The sequence below is a fragment of the Metarhizium brunneum genome, chromosome 3 (assembly GCF_013426205.1).
Source record: "Metarhizium brunneum chromosome 3, complete sequence".
NCBI lineage: Eukaryota > Fungi > Ascomycota > Sordariomycetes > Hypocreales > Clavicipitaceae > Metarhizium > Metarhizium brunneum.
The window spans coordinates 2,591,620-2,612,534 of record NC_089424.1 but is presented as its reverse complement, the minus strand read 5'-3'; the positions used below and the strand labels follow the sequence as shown (position 1 = coordinate 2,612,534).

General features: G+C 50.0%; 5 protein-coding genes and 1 non-coding gene across 6 annotated transcripts; 4 read left to right on the top strand and 2 right to left on the bottom strand.

Moving 5' to 3' along the window:
- Window positions 1-1,430: 1,430 nt before the first annotated feature.
- Window positions 1,431-1,997, bottom strand: G6M90_00g060380 (uncharacterized protein; the record flags this gene model as incomplete). Its single annotated transcript, XM_014689122.1, has 1 exon — window positions 1,431-1,997. One exon carries the CDS (start codon window positions 1,995-1,997, stop codon window positions 1,431-1,433), a length of 567 nt encoding a protein of 188 aa, XP_014544608.1.
- Window positions 1,998-3,642: 1,645 nt separating this feature from the next.
- G6M90_00g060370 (uncharacterized protein) lies at window positions 3,643-6,309 on the top strand (the record flags this gene model as incomplete). The annotated part of the gene is made up of 4 exons (XM_014689121.1): window positions 3,643-3,907; window positions 3,965-4,800; window positions 4,912-5,361; window positions 5,413-6,309. 4 exons carry the CDS (start codon window positions 3,643-3,645, stop codon window positions 6,307-6,309), a joined length of 2,448 nt encoding a protein of 815 aa, XP_014544607.1.
- Window positions 6,310-11,549: 5,240 nt separating this feature from the next.
- On the top strand, window positions 11,550-12,259 carry G6M90_00g060360 (uncharacterized protein; the record flags this gene model as incomplete). The annotated part of the gene is made up of 2 exons (XM_014689120.1): window positions 11,550-12,022; window positions 12,148-12,259. 2 exons carry the CDS (start codon window positions 11,550-11,552, stop codon window positions 12,257-12,259), a joined length of 585 nt encoding a protein of 194 aa, XP_014544606.1.
- A 1,110-nt stretch (window positions 12,260-13,369) lies between these two features.
- mhpC (2-hydroxy-6-oxononadienedioate/2-hydroxy-6-oxononatrienedioate hydrolase) lies at window positions 13,370-14,234 on the top strand (the record flags this gene model as incomplete). Its single annotated transcript, XM_014689119.1, has 2 exons — window positions 13,370-13,946; window positions 14,047-14,234. The coding sequence occupies 2 exons, from the start codon at window positions 13,370-13,372 to the stop codon at window positions 14,232-14,234; spliced, it is 765 nt and encodes a 254-aa protein (XP_014544605.1).
- Window positions 14,235-15,546: 1,312 nt separating this feature from the next.
- G6M90_00g060340 (uncharacterized protein) lies at window positions 15,547-16,482 on the top strand (the record flags this gene model as incomplete). Its single annotated transcript, XM_014689118.1, has 1 exon — window positions 15,547-16,482. One exon carries the CDS (start codon window positions 15,547-15,549, stop codon window positions 16,480-16,482), a length of 936 nt encoding a protein of 311 aa, XP_014544604.1.
- Window positions 16,483-19,580: 3,098 nt separating this feature from the next.
- On the bottom strand, window positions 19,581-19,678 carry G6M90_tRNA00000071. The gene has a single exon. It is a non-coding gene; the product is annotated as a tRNA-Ala (tRNA).
- Between the last annotated feature and the right edge of the window lie 1,237 nt (window positions 19,679-20,915).

Sequence of the window (20,915 nt, the reverse complement as noted above, 5' to 3'; positions counted from 1 at the left end):
GGGCTTAGTTCTGCGACAAGAGCTTAGGCTTGGAGCAATTACTCAATTTATCTAATAACAGTCTTTGGTATCAAAGGTCCTTGGTTTTCCTCAAGGCCTTGAGGGACCGAAGATGTCTATTTATACAAGAAGTCGGTGAGGACCTTCTGCCCTAATCCCGTGACCGTAGCCCTTGTGTAACAAGGCGATTTCCGTGTAATACTTAGAGTCCGTAACAGCACAATTTAGACGTTGCTGCAGGCGGCCCCCGGAGGGGAAAATGAAAACAAGCTTCAACAGGCCCGAATTCAGCAGCCCTGAAAGCCTCAAATTTTGAACCCCCCGGCTTGCCGCTTTGCTTACACTTATGACAAGGGCTTACGTTGTTATCAGACCTAGTTACAATCCTGACTCGGATTTCACTGATATCGAATTTAACCAGCTGCTCACCCATTTATCACATCTGGATATACTCGAGTGGTATGTGGGTGTCCGCGTATCGAAGGCGTCTCTCATGTCGATTGCAAACGAAAACCCGAAGTTTGAATGTTTACGTATATGAGACAAGGAGGGCATTCCAGATCATGAAATAATAAGACTTGATGTATTTCGGGCAGATTTTGAAGCAATGTTTGGAGAATACATAAATTCGAGAAAAGGGCCACAGTCCGGACCACAAAAGAAGGGAAACCGATTCATTTCAGGTCCACTTTGAAGCAATATTTCTGGGATACTTAAGTATCAAGTCAAATCATCTATTTATACAGCTATTTCACCCAGAATTGCATTTATCCCCTCGCAAGCTATTACAGCTTGGAAGGCAGATTAACGATCCCCAGTGGGTAATAGCGCGGAAACCAGATTGCCGAGAATCCCATGAAAAAATAAATAAATATTAGATTAAAGTAAATAAGTTATAAAAAAATTACAAAAAATGGAAGTGCAGGGATTCGAACCCCGGACCTCTTATTATTACGCTGGTGCCGAAGCTCCCAGGACCTAGCACTAGGCTAGGATAATTTCATAATCGTTATAACCACTAAACCACACCTCCCTAATTGATATTTAGTTGACTCATTTTAAACTATATACCTAGTTGAGTAACTTTACTAACAGCAGCCCCGACGCCAGGCCCCGGCGCCGCCAAAAACGATCACTTGGCTCGTCTGGAAGTCCCTAGTTAACCGGATATTAGATCAGGAATAGATCAAATTGGCGGGAGAGAAGAAGATAGGCTTCGAGGGGTTGAAACAGAGACACAAAGCGCGTCCTCCAAAAGTCTCGAATTTTGATCCCCCCTCTGGGCTTGCCGCTTTGCTTACACTTATGCCAAGGGCTTACGTTGTCATCAGACTGGTAGTATAACCGCATGAATAAAAGAGACATTCCCCAGAAATGAGCAAGCTCCTTCAAATCGAGACCTCATCTAATCCATCCATCCATCCATCCATTTAAGATCTTCCAGATGCGACCATTGCGGCACCAGCGCAAACCCCAACCGTCATCATGAATAACGCTCCTGCGACGACGGACGCGACGTTTGTTGGCTCCTTGGCGTTAATTTCCTTGTCCACTGCTATCTGAAACTTGATGCGCTTAATTGTTTTCTCCAACTCCTCCATCTTTTCTCTTTTGTCCTTGTTGATTGCCAAGAATTTTTCTCTAGACGCCATGTTGGATATCTCGACCACTTCAAAAATTTCCCCAAATGGTACGTCGATTTTGTCTAATTTCTCCCTCTGAGCTGTTTCGACGGCTTCGTGTTTCTGCTGCGCGTCCTTCAAGATCGATTTGGGAGCGTCATCCCCATCTTGAGCTTTGTTCTTTCCTGCCTTCTTTTGCGGTTTGCGCTCCGTGTCCGGGGCCGGTCCGTCTGGTAGATCCGGGCAATCCGCCCAATTGTCAAAGATTTCCCTGTACTCTTTAAATTTATCGTGCAAGTAGGTGTGGCCCAAGTATAGGCGTGACAGGATTGCGTGGCATCGTGCGGCGTTCGAGACGATGTCAAGACGCCTCATCCTTTTAACAGCAATGTTGTTTGATGCCTGCGCCGTTGTTCCTTTAAAGCCAGTAGATCGACCAGATCATATGCCTTGATCTCCTTTTGTAGTCCCGCTGGCAAATTTGGCTAATTTTTCTCTCTCAAGAAGGCAACTACGGCCTTTCCGTTGTCATCCATCGAGTCCAACTCCAAATTTCTGAACGTCTTTCGAAAATCCATCTTTGCGGATGACTCCGTCGTACTCAACGACGCGAAGGAAAGCGTTGCGGCTTCTTCACCATTCGGATTATACCTGTTGGTGATTTCCTCGTCAGTCGGGTGTTCAGGGGCGTCTCTGTCATACTTTTGTAATTCCTTGTTGTCACACGGGTACACAAGGGCTACAGTCACGGGACCTAGGGCAAAGTCCCTCACCGACTTGTTGTATTTATAGAGGCCTTTAGTCGCTCAAGGCCTTAAGGAAAACCAAGGATCTTTGATGCCAAAGACTGTTATTAGATGAATTGAGTAATTGCTCCAAGCCTCTAGCCCTTGTCACACTTGTCCCATTCTTCAGCGGTCATCAAACGAGGTTCGAAGGTGATGACCCCCGACGTCTCTAGTCTTGTATGCGAATTCAAGTGCCATCGTGTAGAAAAGAAACTCCCAGGTATCTCCCAAGAACCAATAAACAATTCGGAAGTATGGCTGCAAATATCCCATAAATTTAGGATAAAACTAAATTAACGATTCCCGATAACTAATAATAATAAATTTGGTAAATTATACTCAAAGAACAATGCTGAAACCCGGACAAAGGCACCCAAGACAGCATAAATAATAGTCTTTCAGCCCCTGCAGAAGAAGAGGATGACACTGAAATACCCACCCCAACTTTTTACTCAGACAACAATGCTTGCGCGGTTTCCTCCCGACAAAAAAAGAGGATCGGGGCGGTGCTCTTTTGGAGGAAGCAAGAGGAAAGACGATTCACGTAGACGCGCCCAGAAAGTGAACACAAGGTGAGCTTCTGTCTAATCTCGTAGTGGGTCGCCACACACGTCCGTTGTTGTTTTATATTTCCGCCTTTCTCTTCTTTTTTTTTTTTCCCCTTCTTCCTTTTCTCTCCAGTCCATGTTCTCAAGCTTCTTGTAAGTCTTCTGCTAAATTACAATTACCTAGCTAATCGTATCTCGAAATAGCCGTTCTCGCAGTGGCACTATTGTGCCGTTTCTCGTTATAGTGCGTTCGCCGTACGTTTTCTCGCTCTTGTCAAGGCAACCTTCGGGGGCCTCTGACTTTTTTTCACCTCGCCGCCGTCAAGGCCACCCATCTGGGGGTCTCTGACTTTTTTCCGCCTCGCCGCTGTCAAGGCCACCCATCTGGGGGTCTCTGTTTAGCTTCGGCTCGCCGTTTGTCAAGGTCACCCATCTGGGGGTCTCTGACTTTTTTTCACCTCGTCTCGCTCACAAGGCCACCCATCTGGGGGTCTCTGTGTAACCTTCGCCTCGACGTTGTAAGGTCACCCATCTGGGGATCTCTATCAACCTTCTTGACATCTAGGTATGTGTCTACTCCGTATAGTTTATCTAATCGTGCCCGCCCCATTAGAACTACTACTGCATTACATGAAGATTCACCATATCTCAGCCAATCTTGTGCTAATAGCCTTAGCAGTCACAATGTCTCGACCAAACAGGCCCGCAGTGGTTGCAGCCAACAACCCGCCACCTGCAGCTAGAATAGCCCGCAACCTGTGCGCCATGGTTGTTGGTGAGCCAAGCCGCAGACAATTTATCGGTGGCCAAAAGTTGGGCCTCGATACTGACATCGAGTGCTTCGTCATGTTCATACCAAGGACTGACGCAGAGAACTGGTTCGGGTTCTCCATCCAAGTCCCGCTCTCGGCTGATACCGAAGCATTGGGTCTTGGGAAGTGGCACACCTGTACGTATTCTATTTTCATCGTCTGACCATCACGTTTACAGTGCTAACATTTCTTAGTTAATGAGACCAGGGCTCCTGTAACGACGGATTCGTTATACATTACCGTCAAGTTTCCACGGGAATCCACTTTGTCGGAGATCACGCCTGTCGACGGTGTGTTGCTGCGGGCTTTCCCTCCCGCCCTCCAGCCCGGCAAGGTCTGCCAGCTCTATGTCTCTGTGAGAGACCCTGACGCCATTCAGATTGAGGGTATCGGCATGCCTTTCGCCAATCCCGGCCATAAATGCGAGAGCTGGATGCGCAACGGGGCTGTCTTCGAGGGCAAGACGTTGCTGGATATTCTCAAGTCTGGCACATACACCTTTGTCGTCAACAGGCCTGATCAACCCTTCCGCGTTGATTGGAACGTCACCAGATTGCCTCCCCGATTCCAGTATCCTTGGGGTACTGTCCATTATTGGGATGAGCAGAGGTATCATGACTTGGTTGACGCCAACAAGGGTCCCCAATTCGCTCCTGCGCGCAGTTTCGACAGCGATAACAGTCACCTTGCTGTCCTTACGCAGTCGCTCGCCCAGGACATTATGTGGGTAGACAGGGCCGCCAAGGAAATCTACTCCCAGTTCCGTATGAGGGTTTATTTCATTGGAATTGGAAATGTGGTACCGAGTCACCAGTACTATGTTTTGGTGCCACTGGAGCCTGGATTCCGGTCCCGGTTTGCGGCTGCCTGGCGTCGCCTCGCGCAAGGGATACTCGAACTCCACATCTTCGATGAAGTAAACTTGGAGGGAGGCCCCATTGCGAATTGGCTGGCTCGAATTGTCGACAACCCACGGAGTATCGATGATTTGGCGAACCATGTCGTGAGGAATCACGAGCTGATTCTGCATGTACAACGCCCGAAGTCAAGTGAGGTAGCTCGCGGCCCAGACTTTGAACCTCAAACATTCGAGGCCTGCTATTTGGCCCAGCGGGCGCTGAAACAAAGCAATGATCAGTAGAACTGCGCTGCTTTGCACTTCGACTCGGGCATTGATGACTACGTCCGCAAAATCGACGCCGTATGTCAGTTCGCGCCAGACTCTCGCCCGTCCAACCCAGCATTATTCGGGGTCGAGATTGGGAAAGACGGTCGTTCTCTTGAGGGCAATCAATGGGATGTTACTCGGGTCAAACAAAGGCTTGAAGTGGCTCGTGCTGCCGTCCGCGGTCGAGGTTTCTACGGAGTTGACATTGCCGTTGCACCCATAGCTGCAGGCAACCCTGATCACGAGGGCCTTCAAGCCGCTGCGTTGGGAGAGAAGATGCCAATTCTTCCACGTGTCAATATGCTCAACATCGCGAGCGGCCCGGAGAGAGGGGCCCTCATGAGGCAGCTTCTGCCTCATGAACGCGGCTTCTTCTCCGAATACCTCGAGTCGCGTCCTCTGGGCTTGGGTCTAGCGACGGCAGTAAGTTTCCTCTTATACCAGATAGAAACTAGTACTAATCTTTCCATGTAGGAACCTGGATTCAGAAGGACATCTCTCCTTGCTGTGGCTGCGTACGGCATGATACGGACATTCAAGTCTATTTACGTGTCCGCGCCCACCGATGTCGCTGTTGACAACATTGCTGCTCGCATGTATGAAACGAGTCGTCGTGTTGTTGAGACCGCCAACGGCAGCATGGAATCGGGGAACCCCAACCGCCTTCGCCGACTTCTTGTTATACGGGGGCATAAGCCGGACGATGAGATGGCTGCTTTCCTCCGCCTGCTGCGGAACCCCAACTTGGGCGATCAAGCTGCCCCGGAATCGGCTTGCAGAGGCGCCTCTCGGTGGAAGCTTCACCTATCGCTGGCATACTGGGCCCTGAAGATACTGCGGTCGCAAGCGGTTGAGCCATTGCACCAGGATGACAGCACGGCCCTCTACCAGTTCCAGGCCCGCATAGACAACGTAGCTGAGTTGGCTGTTCTGCGTGGTGTTGCCGCTGGGGATCAGCCTTGGAGAGATTACGAGGCCCAACCGCTCACCGATAATCAGGTCAAGTGTTTCCTCGGGGAGCTCCTACTTGTAGCCGATGCCGTCGCCACCACGCCAACCCTCTCCTGGCAATTGCCTTATAAGCGTTGGAAGGACTCAAACGGCCATGCCGTGGTTATAGACCAGGCTGACAATATCAGCAGGCCGGATCTCTACTCGGTCTGGGGCAATACCATGATCCCTCTCTTCCTTGCTGGCAATGAGAAGCAGCCTCAGCCAACAGTAAGACCTGCCTACGATAAGGATGATAAGGGTAATGCTCTGAATCGGCACGCCGCCGACGCTGGGATCTCGGCTCTGGAGTTCTTCAAGGGCATTGGCTGGCCTGTCTTCCGGCTGAATGCAGGCCGTGTTGCAACGTTTGGAATTTAGTTTTTTGATGTCAGTTTGCTTTTTTGTTTGTTGGTAGTTTATTTTCCTACCAAAATTTAAATATTCTGTGGTTTCTTAACGCCCCATTGACCATTAATTGTCGAGTGTTGTCTCACCAGACGTCCCATGAATTGTGTGCGAATGCTCTAGCTCCACAACGGCGGCCCTACATACCACTCGAGTATCTCCAGAGGTGGTAGATGAGTGAGCAGCTGGTCAAATATGAATTTCTCGGCGGGCTCACTCTTTTTGCTAGGTGCGCTCACGTACCACCAGGTACTTAAATATTAGGCTATATATTATAGTATATTATTATATATTTTGTGGTAGGTAAATATATTTTGCTATAAATTATCTCTAAAAAATATATTCAGAAGAGTTTAAGCTTAATACGTATTTACCTATTAAGGGGGTGAGCGCACCTAGCAAAAAGAGTGAGCCCGCCGAGCAATTGACGGTCAAATTCGACATCAGTGAAATCCGAGTCAGGATCGTAACTCGGTCTGATGACAACGTGCCCTTGTCATGAGTGTAAGCAAAGCGGCAAGCCGGGGGGGGGTCAAAATTTGAGGCTTTTAGGGCTGCTGAATTTGACCATTTTGAGGTTGCTGAATTCGGGCCTGTTGAAGCTTTTTTTCATTTTCCCCTCCAGCTCCGAGGGCCCTCCGCCTGCGGCGCTGTTGAAGCTGTTGAAGCTGCTACGTGGCCTTGGAAGGTGCTTCAACGCTACAACAGCAGGATCATGATGATCCACAAAGCTACGTACCGGCCTTGAAATTCAAGCCAATAACAGTAATGTAAGGTCATCTAGACCAATTATAGATCAAGTTTAAACTATACAAGGCTTGTGATTGTGGTGGCGTGATAGTCAGGGACTCTTATTAAAAAAGCAAAGCAGGAAGCTACGCTCCTTAGTTCTTGCCTGCCTTCCACATATCTAGCATGGCATAAAACTCAACCAAAGTGCCGCTTTGCTTAATAAAACAGGATCAAGGTGAGATGCGACTCATGCTCCATGTCTCATCGGTGCATCACGTTTATTGACAATCACGACATTCAAGGCACTCAATAAATCCCACCTCGGTGACCCAAAAGTCAATCATGGCCGAGCAGTCCAATAGCTTCATATAACTCTATCTGTACCCGCCAACCGCTTCGTAGCCAGCCAGCCACCGCGCCGCAAAGAGACGGGCTTGTGAAGCGTCACACGTGGGCTCGGGGTTGGCTTCTCACTCGCCGCCCATGAGTATGTCACTGCTTCGAGAAGCCTAATCTACTAGGGGAAAATAGTTATGGTGGGTTTTTTTTGTAAAAGTGTCAGCCGTTTGGCCCCGGGGGCGTTTTTTGGAATTCAAAGTGTACAAGGATTGTATTTGCAACGGAGCATCCCGAGCACTCTCGCCCCTTCAGGGATCACGCAAAAAAAGCCAAGTTTTGTCTGGGCCAGTCACAGGGCCGGGCTCGGTCTTGGTATTTCGATGTGCAGACTTGGCTTGCGAGGATCCCTGTTCCTGGGATGCGGAGGGAGGGACTTTTCGCTCGCGGAGGATGGCAATGGGTAGGTAAAGGGTGTCGGTTGTTTCTCGAAGTATTTCGCGGCGCACAGGGTGGCGACTCGCGACATTGTCTGGACGGGATCCTTGCGACGGATCGTGTTACATTTGGATAAATTCCACGATTTTAATTGATTCTGCGGGAATAGAGAGATCGCGTGAGGGTGTTTCCTATAAAGTCATGTTTCAGTTGCTGCATGAAGTGGAAGTGGAATGCGTGTGAGCGATTTGATCCCATAAATAGAAGCGTCTGCTTTCGTCGCTTGACTTGAGAGGAGCTCCAGCCCTTGAAGGCTGATTTTTAGGCACAGCTTAACAAGCATCCCCTCCATGTTTCGAGCACCCTTTTTGATCTGATGCATGGTTCAAAGACGGTGTGTCAATATCCAACACAACGGACGAAGTGAAAGCGTGATACTGTTGCATTGTACGTGTGTACAGCTCCTGAAAACCACCGATTCGCCGTAGGCAATGTAAACGCAGGTAAAGTCGGCAGAAGACTGGCCCATTGACACGCTGGTAGGAGTGACACGGGATGGACATGTATGTACTACGTAAAGTACTAATCTTGCCATCTGGCGAGCAGGTGATGGATGAGCGGCACATCTAGTTGCAGTGATAAAAAGCGTCTTCACCATGCGAGCGCCACAAGGAGCCAGAGGCAATCCTGCCTTTTCAAGCTCGCAACAATCTATTTCAAGTCGCCGTCATCGCCGTTTTGCTTCGTCGTGCGACAATGACCGGACGGAGAGCATGGGCGGACAACCTCGCCCCTCGTTTCAAGATTCCTTGCCTCCCAATTTGGTGCGCTTTAGGGTTTTATGTTTACCAGACGTGTCCCGCAGCACGTTTTCAATACACGCCAAGCAGGAGGTTTGACGTTGCGTGTCGCTTTATCCGCATTGATCAATCTTTCAGGCTCATTGCAAGTTGACTGAGTGGGATACAATCCGCGGTCTGTTGTAAATGATCTGCACATTTGCGAAAATGAGGTGATTGGATTTTACCAGCGCATAAAGCGCCACCGTTCATGGTGGTCTGGGGATAGGGCGTCATTGTCGAGCCAATGGTCACTTATTACCTACTCGCTCATCAAGTCGTTAATGTGCACATCCAGAGACGCGGGGTGCGTGAGCGCCTCTGATGTATGCCTTGAAGATTTCCCACCGCCATCCCGCAGATGGGCATCGTTATTGATGCATCGGTGGAGGAATAGTTCGGCCGCCCGGGCAGAATAAATAAGCTTAGTTAACCTTGTCCCAGCGCATGTAGTAGTATTTAAAAAATAAAAGTAATAACAAATAGTTCAAGTTACGTCGGCCCATGTGCATACATGGAAAAAGGGCTGCAAGCCCGCGCGTCGGATGCTCCTTGGGTCACGATGCTGATCCATGGTTGGTCTATGCCGTCTCCCACAAGGGCCCAGGCCTCGTCAGAACTTGCGTAGGCGTGTGGTGCTACAAAAGGGCACGGATGGGAGATGCGCCCCAGCATGATAGGCTTCAACCACGACGGTGAGAGCAAAGTTGCGACAAGAGGCGTTCAGCCCAGCTTCGGCTATCGTCCGAGGAGAAGTCTCTATGGGCGCGGAGTAGCGTTGGATGCGGACGGGGGGGCGGCGTCACGATTCCATTCCAGGCATCTCGCCAGGCCCCCAGATTTCTTTATAGCCCGTCACTCCTTCTCGCCGCGGCAATAGCTGGCCCAGCTGGCCCAAACGAGCACCCGAGTCGTCCTTGGGCGAGGAAATGCCACCGGAGCGACACCAAGCTTTCTTCATGGCGGCGGCCCACTATCACGAGAGGAGCGTGGCAGGGCAGGGGACTTGAGAGAGAGAGAGAGTCGGCCATGGTCCAGACGCTGTTTCACCCTGCCGTCTCGCGATTGGCGGTTTGCCTGGCTGTCAGTCAACTATTACGTCTATTCATGTTGGTTGGGGATTGATTGATATTTGCTGACGATACGGAGTACAACAGGATCGTGGTGCTTGGTGCGCTGTACAGAGAGCGCACCATGCATGTCATGCTTATGTACTCTTGTTCCAAAGGTGACGGGAAAAGAGATGCGATCGACGCTTGCTGGTCAATTGCGGCTGGGCTGATGGACTGACCCTGGGCCATAATCTTGTTTGCGCGGTGGGTAGAGTCCGACAATATGAGGCCACGATGTTTTTATCAAGGGCATTGCCTCAAACGAGTCCACCCGTTGTTCGAGCCGTGTCGTAAAAACGAAAGAAAACAAAATACATAGAACCACTCGCCTCTGGCGTACACTGTCGTCGGGCGACATGTCGAGCCATTCATGGCGGACCTGGTGCCGGGGTCATGACTCCTTGGTCAATGCCGTCCGTCTTCAACTGATAGCTTGCATTAGATTAATGGCGTAGAGCTTCGCCCTAGTCGCCCGTCTTTAGTCTTTTTGGCCGGCACCGTTGCGCCGTCGCCAGACTCTTTGATTGACCGGGACCCCATTTTCCACATCCACATGGTCGAAGCCGTGGCTGTTTCCCATCAGCCTATGATACCATTCTCAGAGGCGAAGCGTGCCGGGGGGTGGGCGGGAACCCATGGCGCCGGCAAGGCTTTTTTTTTGCTTGTTGCTTGTTGCTTGGTGCTTGATCTGGGCTTATTCCTGTTATCTGCTATGGCTGGCTGTGGAGAGATGGACCGAGTTGTTGGTGGGAGCACGTACTCCGTACTTGGTACTTACCGTAAGTGTGTTTGTTGGTGGAGGGGGAAGGAGGGAAAAACAAGACGCCGAGCTGGTTCTCGGCACCGCGTAGCCGGGCTCCCAGGCTCCCAGGCTCAAGATCAATTTGAATGGCACACCTGTTGACCCGTTGGCTCCAAGTGCACAGTGCAGCTGATGAGTGCTGTTTTGCATCACCACCACGTCCTCTGCACTCCGTTCAATGTTCCGTCTTGCCATGGCCCATTTGCCCGTCATGGTCATGGCCCTGGTCTGGCCCTGTCAGGCCTGCGTCCCTGCAGCTCCGCCTCCGCTTCTCGACGCCCACTGAGGCACTGGCCGACCCATGCCTATGCCCACGCTCAAGCTGGTGCTCGTGCTCAAGCCTCTCACACACGCCGGCCATGATACTGGACACCAGGCCTGACATACAATATTACATACCTGCTCTTCTGTCTGGTTCCTCTGTGTGTCTTGCACCCCCCCGCCCGCTTCCCACCTCCCAGTCCCTCCCTCCCCCCGTCCAGCCTTATATCTCGACCAGCCCGTCTCTCGAATGCCTCTCCCGTGCAGTCGTGCCCTCTCTCTGAATCTCGTTCCCCCAAACTGACACGCATAGTGCTGCACTAAGTATATACATTTTATTTTATTTGATTCTAAACCACCAACAAGACGATTTGGAAAAAGACTTGATTTTCCGCCGTCGAGAAAACCCAGCCGTCTGACTGACTACCTAACTCTTGGCATCCACGCACTCACTCACTTACAAACGGCCCCAAAACGGCTCTCGTCCAAGACCAACGCACATCATCACCTCTTTGCAACAACATCTATTTCTTTAATTTTTATAAAACACCCTCAGACGCCGTGAACGCGAATACGGCTGATACCGGGTCACCCGTCATCGCTGCTCTGCCGCGTGCGTGCATGAAACAGTGAACAAGACCTCGATCCGCGTCCATCAAACCACCACCACCAAAAACTCGCAGCATCAAGAAAATGCGCTTCTCGCTCATCCTCGCCTCCCTCACAGCCGCGGCCTGCGCCGCCCCGGCGTGGCATCAGGGCCCCGTCATGGCCGACGACGATAACCTCATGGAGCGCAGGGACGTGGTCCGCGTGCAAGTCGTGCAAGCACACACCAGCCGCTTCACAAACACAATGATTACCAAAATCACCCGGTATGCCGCCGACGCCGCCTCGGACGTGCAGGGCTTCTTGAGCGAGTCGTTCCGCGGGTCTGTGGCAGACGGCAGCGGCGAGGTCATGACTATTGCGTACGGCAAGAAAGCATCCCCCTTCGTTGTGGGCTCTGGCATTGGTAGTGGCAGGGGAAAAGGGAAAGGAAAGGGGCTCGGCCGCCATAGCCGTCACCGGCACAGGATTTCGCTGCTGGGCTTTAGGAATCGGCTGGCAGTGTTTATTCTGGCCTTTTCCTTGGTTCTGGCTGTTGCGTGCTCATATCTCAGACGGTGAGTTTTTATCCAGATTCCGTTTTTGTTCCCCCTTCATCTTTCACCCCTGTTGGCCTCTTTATGTTTTGGGAGGATAAGGGGCTCTTTTGGGGAATGGGTTGTGACTGACTCTTCATCTTTAGGGTGTATATTGCGTCGCTGCAAGGACCAGTAGAGGACCCCGTGGACTCAGCACTGGCCGAGAAGGCCCTGCTGTCACGGAGCACTAGGGAAGACGAGACGAGGCAATCATGAAGAGCCATGCGAATGGCTAACAATAGACGCGCCAAAGCTTGAAAGGGGGAAATACTGCGGAGAAAGGAGTTGCTTCACGGGACGGGCCGTTACTTTGTTATACCGACGAATATATTGCATGGAGTACATTTATATCAATTAGCACGGCGTTATTTATCAGGGGAGGAGGGGGCGTAATGGCTCCAAAGGAAAGACTAGACCAGATTCTCACACCTGACGCTCGCTCGAGACGGAGATCCAATATACTACTAATATACCTTGTGTACGCTCGTAAAAGCGCCCACGAATTCACTTGGGCTCGGAATTGCCGTCACCGCACTCGGTATCCGTAGCCCGTTGCTCCCCATTGTCCGCTCGTCACCCGAAAAAGGCAATCCGAAAAATACGGTTGCGCTGCCCAACTCTGCCAAAACCAACAACCTGCCCAACAGGCCAATTGGAAAATACCCTGAAAACGAATAGCTACATGAATTTGGACGTGCAGGAAGAAGGGGAGGGGGGCAGTTTCTGAAACAACGCACCACGCTGCAAAGCAAGGACATGTATTGTACGGAGCATACATAATGTATGCCCCAACCAACAAACTTTACCTCAGAGGCACAAAAATAGAAACAGGTCCATTCTACCCCAGATTTGCCATTTTGAAACGCCAAGCACAATTTCTTGCCTTGCGATGAGCTGGCCCAGATTCCCGCCGCTCCAACCATGGGTCAGCTGACGTGCCGTCGAGAACCTCGGCTGGGACGGGTATCGCGGGGGAAGGACCGATCGCCGTCCCAAGGCGCACCTGTCTTGAGCTAGAGCCGTTGGGAGGTGAAAAGGACGAGATACGCCTGTCTTTTTTTTTTGGCATCGGTCATGGCTACCTATGAGACTGCGCAAAATCAGTACGTGAATGTTGGGGGGACGCGGTTTGCATACCGGCGACTGGGGAGGGCGTACGGCGTGCCGTTGGTTCTGTTCATGCACTTCAGGTTGGTCAGTGATAGTATTTGCTATTTGCTCCCCTCCCCCTCCCCCCCGGGCCTCGTTTCTGTTTGAATCTCGGGAAACGTCACAGTCTGGCTGACGCGGGTCGTGGTCCCCGTCTTTCTCTCCTCCAGGGGCACAATGGACCATTGGGATCCGGCATTGATCAATCCGCTGGCTGGGCGCCGGCCGGTCGTGCTCATTGATAACGCCGGTGTTGGACGGTCGCAGGGCCAAGTAGGCAGGACGTTTGCGGACTGGGCCAAGAACTACGTCAACGTGATGAGGGCGATTGGGATCCGGCGAGCGGACGTGATGGGCTTCTCGATGGGAGGATGCGTCGCACAGATGGTTGCCCTCGACGCTCCCTCGCTCGTGCGAAGCCTGATTCTCTGCGGCACCGCTCCGAGCACTGGCGACGGTGTTGTAAAGGCGCCGCTCGAGCCCTTCAACCAGCTCAAAGCCGCTGTGACTGTCGAGGAGCACCGCAGGGCCTTTCTAGATGGCTTCTTTCATACCTCGGAGCGCAGCCAGGCCGCAGGCATAGCCGCCTGGGACCGCATAGCCAAGGCTCGATCTGACAGATCAGATTATGTTGATGCTGAAAACGCCCATAGGCAGGCTGTTTCATTCGTCAAGTTTATGGATCCTAAACAGGCCGCGGGTGCATCGTACGACCGCTTCCATGAACTTCGGCTTCCGGTGCTGATTGCGAATGGTACGTTTGTTTTTTATTACACACGTGTGTTTTTCACAGCAAAACTCATCTCCGAGTCTGTCAACCACGAGCGGCTTCGTCTGACTTGAATCATCTCTAGGATGTAATGATCTTCTACTGCCAACAGAAAACAGTATCCTCATGTGGAAGAAACTCAGCCACGCGAATGCTCAACTTCACTTGTATCCCGATTCAGGCCACGGGTTTCTTTTCCAGCACGCCACCGTATTCTCGGGTCTGATAAACGAGTTCCTTGACGACGCTGCGGAACAGACTAGTCGGCTCTGAGGTTCCCGAAATGTACGCTTATCAACATTTTAGTCATTCTGATTATAATACAAATCCATTCAAGGACCAAAACTGTTTTAGCGGTTCTTCTTCACGTGTCTCGGTGCCTCCGTCAGATTGAGATCAAGGTGAAGAATCTGGTCCGGTTGTCTAATAAGAGTCCGAATCTGATTGGGTTCCAGGATAATAGAGTGCAACCTTGGGATGCATGGAACCTTGTATGTGGATGGAAAGACATTTGATGCTTACAGTGCGGAAACCTTGTCACCTCCTCTGCTTGTCCATCACCTTGGACCAGGAGACCAAATGATAAGACAAGATGCATGGTGACTGTGCAAGGTGAGCCAACGGAAGCGTGCAAAACCGCCAGGGAGTCGGGTAGATACGTCCACAAGAAAGCTGCACCGGTGGGCAACGTGGCAACCGCCCGATGTCGCTCACAACACCATCGCCATCGCGGGTTGGCGCCGCGTCGTCAATGCAGTGACCATGCATCGTTCCCGTCGCGCAATGGCAACACCAGTGAGATTCTGCTACAGTCTGAAAGTTGCGCCCGGATTGGCCCTTGGCATACATGGCGAACGGGCACAAAACAGGAAAAGATGCGGATCGTGGCCGCCCCCCCCGCGATTTGCATGAGGACCGTCCCGAGAGTTCGCACCAAGTTGCTACCTGTCATGCGGCTCCCCGTGCTTTTCTCTATGCAAGTTCCTGAGACACGACCTTGCCATTACATGGGATGTAAGGAGTCCATGGAGCTCAATTCATTCAAACCATAACGCCTATTGGATTGTTGGCCGAGTGATGAACCCAACATGATGCAGCTAGCCGCTGGGAACACTGGGAACACTGGGAACAGACCGTCGGTGAAGCTGGTCCCCAACCCTGGTGTCTGTGACACAGTGTGTGTCTTTTGTCAGTCAACCATGTCGACGATGTCTTCAGCAAGCGCTCCGAAGCGACCGAGCCAGACCGCATACGGCTCGGACCCGTTAGATAATGACGATGGCGTTGCGCTTTTTGCCGGACGATAAGTAGCGCCACGTCCTTGTTTCCCTTGCGTGTTCAGTTGTGAGTAGTCCGCCACATTGATTCAGCTGTACAAATCTGGCCCCATTCATGTCCCGAGTCCCGACAGCTTGGGACGGGGCTGAAACTAAATTGCCTCTTTCCCCTTCAAATATAAACAGAGCCGCCATAGACAATCCCCAGCGGCCCCGAGGACAACTCGAAATACCATCAGAAGATGGCGGCTCCACAGTGTTGTGGTGACTCAAAGAGCGAGTGTACACGAAGCCAACGTTGCTACCAAATGGCAACATTTGCCGAGTTACCTACTGAGCTTCGACTCAAGATATGGTCCTGCGCCGTGGAACCCCGGGTTGTCATCTTGGACGACCTGGTTCACCAAAAGCAGGCATATCCATTGCCCTCGGTCACGCAGTTGAATGCGGAGGCCCGCGCAGAGACTCGACAAGGCTATGAATCAGTCGGGCGCGGGTCATGGTTTCACTTTTCACGAGATATATTGGTTTGTGACGCCAATATTTCGGACCAGAGTCCGAATATGCCACTGGAGGAGTTGGCGCTGCGCGTGCAACGGCTCGCGTTCTGGGACTGCTTTCCCGACGATGGCCGCATAGACGGCCCGTGCCATTACTCGGAGTATCTCGCACGATGCTACCCTGGCGGACACGACGGCAAAATCGAGTTTGACAAGTTTTGGTTTCCAAACTTGCGAGATCTTTGGATCATAAAGATCGGCGAGGTGGATCGGTCTTGGATGGTAGGGGTCGACAAGGACGTGCCGTGCGAAGTTCGTCTTCGAAAAACGGCACGACAGTTCCGATACTGGGTCGACGAGAACATCATTGAGATTGCTCCATTAGACCTGAACGAACCAGAGACCAAGCTCATCCTGCGAGAAGGGAGGTGCGGCAAAACGGACTGTCAAATGCTGAACCACGGCCGGCAGAGGATGGTGTCCAAGATTGTCTTTGTTGATGGCAAGTACAATGCCAACAGGAAAGACAACAAAGCAGGCAAATGGAAACAGATTTGGCCTTGGTCGACCATTATCGAGCAAGGGAGCACGGAAAGCGACACATCTGCCAACCGAATGAGATGGATCATGGTTGAGCGTATTCTGACATTTTCACTGCGATGGGACGGTTCTGAAGACCTGGGTGAACCATCATCTGACCACCGACGAGTACGTCACGGGCAGGGAGCGATAAAACTTGTATAAAGTTCGAAAAAAGAAAACTGAGAAAAAAAGAAAAAAAAGACGAGAACTAGCTAGTACGGCATACCCTTGGGTTCACGCACATATATACGCGACTTTGAGCAAGACGGCGTGGCCTTGAGATGAGACGAGGAATCATTAAGTGGAACTTGAGGACTTGAGGACTGAACACAAGAGGAGGAAGGTGCGTCGCACGAAGCACGTGCTTCTGAATATCTTCAGGGCCCTGTCACTAATCAACGGGACTTACTTACATGGCAATCAAGACTCAGGTTTGTGTCCTGCTATAGGTTTGAATATCTTTATGGCACTGTTTGTCGACTTTCAAGTCACCAATCTCTCGCCTGCCGTTGATGGCGACTGGCAAGAGCCGCGTTTCGTGTCAACTACCTAGGTACGCATACCAGTACCATGTACATAGCCGTCCTTTTACCATAATCAGACAATTCAAGTTATCGTCTGAAAATCCTCTCTCATTCCGTTGAACCGATTCGAGTTGGATAAGGGCTTCAGACCAGAACTGGGTTGTGAAGTTGTGAACCATGCATATACGCCCTAACTAGAGGGATCATCTAAACAACAAGTTTAGAGGCGCCACGGAGAATATGTTCTGCATCATCACCGTGCCATAGATGTTGGCATGCAGCCTTGCTAGATGGTGCAGTATAGAAACCCCTCCAAACTTGATATTCTGGCTACAGAGCAGGCTTACAGACTTACAGGCTGCCGCAAGACGTTATGTATCCATCGTCGGCTGCAAGACAAGGCAAGACAATACCTTCTCGTGTCTTCTTTTCTTTTCGGGCACCACACAGTGTACACTATCCCAACGGCATGGACCTCGGGCTCGGAAAACGCTGATCTCTGCGCTTTCACATTCCCATTACTCTCTAGATCGACGATCTGGCAAATCCGGTGTCGAGTTTGACTCACGGACTGCAAAAGCAAATGTCTAGCTGAGAATCACGCGCTGCCTATTATTGCATTTTTGTTACGTTGACAAGTTGAAATGATTGGTTGGCTGATGATTACAAGGGGGAATCTAGACCGCTGACTGTTTAAGAAGTGTCTCAAGAGCCCAAGACCAGGTGGACCTATCACATCGTTTCCTATCTCGGCTTAATCGCTTAGGTCTATGAGAATAATAGCATTCGAAAACCCTTACCAATCCGTCGGTGCCAGGTATTTGATCAACGAAGCCGGGCAGAGACAAGCCGAGTTTTGCGGTTTTACCCGCCCGGGTGAGTACATGCGCAGGGGAGGAGCTGGGCAAGATCCGCAACCTGTGTATGGAGCACTGACTTCACTGTTTACAGTTTTGTTCGGGGCTTTATATGAGTCGGCGTTTGCAGCGGGTGGCAAGTCCTGGAATAATGACAGACTTTCTCGACTCTACTGGGGACAGGAAGGGGGGCGTTTACTCGCTACCAACGTAGAGGTGTACCTACATTTGACATGTAAGCGTATTCTTGGCCATGGGAATATACATATTGCCAGAGGCTGTATTTGTAGTCCCCGGGACGGCACTCGTAGTTCGTCAGCCGGCCTCAAGCTACTCTAGCATTCGGGCTGTATGAAAGACACTTTGGGCCGTACGTCCATGTTAAAGTTGAAAGCTGATTCGCTTTCTCTCTGTAGACTGATTAGATGAGCTGTATGCATTCGATATCAACGAGCGATACACGAGACAAACTGTTCAAATACAGAAGCATCGATGCAAGCCCGTAGGTTCCCAGCACAGCCGCCAACGAGTATGTGACACAACGTCCCAGGGATTTCTTTGCCGTGATTCGATGCTGTATTTGAAATTACCAATAGCGCTGTGTGAAATATAATTCCCTTAATCCAATTTCGTCAAGATATTCTTGATTAAATTAAGATTTAGTGGATTTTATATAGGAATTCGCGAAGCGTTTGCAGATTTTTGTCATTGAATTTCAACTGACGTCGCCAAATTGGACGCTCCTTCCTCGTCTGCTCGACTTGCTCGTCCGCTCCTTCCTCGACCAACTTCCTTGACTGCTTCTTCCTCAACCGCTTCTTCCTCAACCGCTTCTTCCTCAACCGCTTCTTCCTCAACCGCTTCTTCCTCAACCGCTTCTTCCTCAACCGCTTCTTCCTCAACCGCTTCTTCCTCAACCGCTCCTTCCTCGACCACTTGACTTCCTCGACCGCTCCTTCCTCGTCTGCTCGACTTGCTCGCCCGCTCCTTCCTTGGACGCTCCTTCCTTAACAGCTCGACTTCCTCGTCCGCTCCTTCCCTTCACCGGGCATGAAATTCCGCGCAAAAAAAAATTGGGAGCCTAATATCTTCGTAGAGATAGTTTTACATTGTAAAAAAAAGTTTCAACTGGTCATCTTGACGTTTCTTCTGTGCATACACTCTGTGTATGACGCCGCTGCTCCCACTGCCCTGCTGCTGTTATCGATTTTGGGTCGATTAATTTGCCTTTTTTCTTCGTCGTTGTAAAGACAGGTACCCATCTGGGGCCTGCTATTTGATCAGTGCCATTCTATATTAGGAACCACGGAAGGCACGAAGGAGTTAATACCTCCTAACTGGAAAATATCAGTAGTGACATTAGCTGGGCGTGTGGCACGGCTTGTGACCCTCGTAACTGTACCCGAATCTCAGATCATCCAGGCACTTTAAAAGGTGCCAAAAGCCGCCACACGCGCTAAAAAAAAGCACATACCACCATATATTGCCATTACATGTCATGTTTCCCTGACGAGCCAGATAACGTTTCCACGTAAACTAATAGCATAAAGCAAGATTAAGGAAGTGATAAAAGACCAGCGGCCACGATAATATTAAATTAGGCGCAAGAAAATTATAAGGCCAAGGTTAAAATCATGGATCAATGTCGCTCCTGCCGCCCGCAGTCGTAGAACTAACCGCGGCAACGCCAGGAACCGCGGAAGGCACGAAGGAGTACCTTCTACAGGAAAATATCCCTTTAAATAGGGACTTCCAGACAAGCTAAGTAATTGTTTTTCGGGTGCGACCATTAATTAGCCCCGCCGCCGCCGCCGCCGCTGCCGGTAGGGTCTGGCAACTAGCTATATAGTTTAAAATAAGTCGGTTTAAAGTAAATTAGGGGCATTTAGTTTAGGGGTATAATATTCGCTTCGCAGTAATAGCTAATAAGTTATAAGGCCTTGCGAAAGGTCCAGGGTTCGATTCCCTGAATGTCCAAACTTCCCAGTTTTTTTGCTGGTTAATTCTTTTTATATAAGGTTAATACTAGCTAGTTAATTTAATACTCCTTCTATATAAAGTACTTTATTAGCCTAACCCCTGTATATATTTTACCAAATAGTTAAAGTATTTCTATATAATTTATTTTTGTATTTTTGTAGTTTTTAAAAATAATTAATATTAAATCTAATAAAATACTTATAAATATAATTTATTAGTCTTTGAATAATTCCACTTATAAACTCTAAGCTTATAACAAAAGTGGGTCCTCACGTGATTTCAAAGCCCAGAATTTGGGTAATTATATTTGTATTATATTGTAATGATATAACTGAATACGTTGAGAAGTAAGGTATACAGTCATTTCTGGGGTGACCTGAAAGCCGCTTGAGGGCCAGGAAAGGATTGGGTACGAGATCAATAAGGTCACATAGGTCTTCTGACCGTGACTCCAAGTCTACCAGCGACTCACAACGTAACCGCAGTCAAGGCCGCGCGAAAGCCCGAAGTAAACACTAATAGCACCTTAGATATCAACAAGATTATCAATATCGCGACTCTCTTTGCGTAAATTAGTGGAACCGTGAAGCCAAATGATAGGTGCTGTACACGCTGCAAGGAAGGCCATGGTCCTTGAGGGAGTATGGTTAGCCACTATTTGGAGCAGTTTAATGGGAAGTCTCGGGAAGATCTCTTGGGCATTATACTCGATTCAAGACAATAATAATCAAGGTTCAATACGATAATAATAGCTGCGGGTTTCATGATGGGTTTGCGACATGGGGATTCTTAGGTTGGCTAGTCTCTTTTTCTTTAGTGATGCGTTAAGTAGGCGTAATATTAATATCTCGTGATTTTTCTTGAATGCGCTTGGACTTGATAAATACGGGCCAATAGAAAACTTAAGACCCGGTTTGGATCCAAATCATTTTTTTGCTCGAGAAACATGCACAGTGCCACATACCAAGGACGTTCAATCACCGGCATCCTGGAGTACTATTGACTAACGCACACCTGGGTTGACCACACTTTATCGGTACCCTCTGAGCAGGCTACTGTAACAAGAACGATTAGTTCTACATCAACTTCCGTTACAACGTCAAGACGCCCTACAAGATTATCTAAAAGTATCGACAACTTTTCCACCTACTATAACAGCACTCCCAATAAGATCTTCTACCTCTATTTCTTCCAGAACCACGTCCGAGCCGCCTAACAAAGTAGTTTCTCTGTT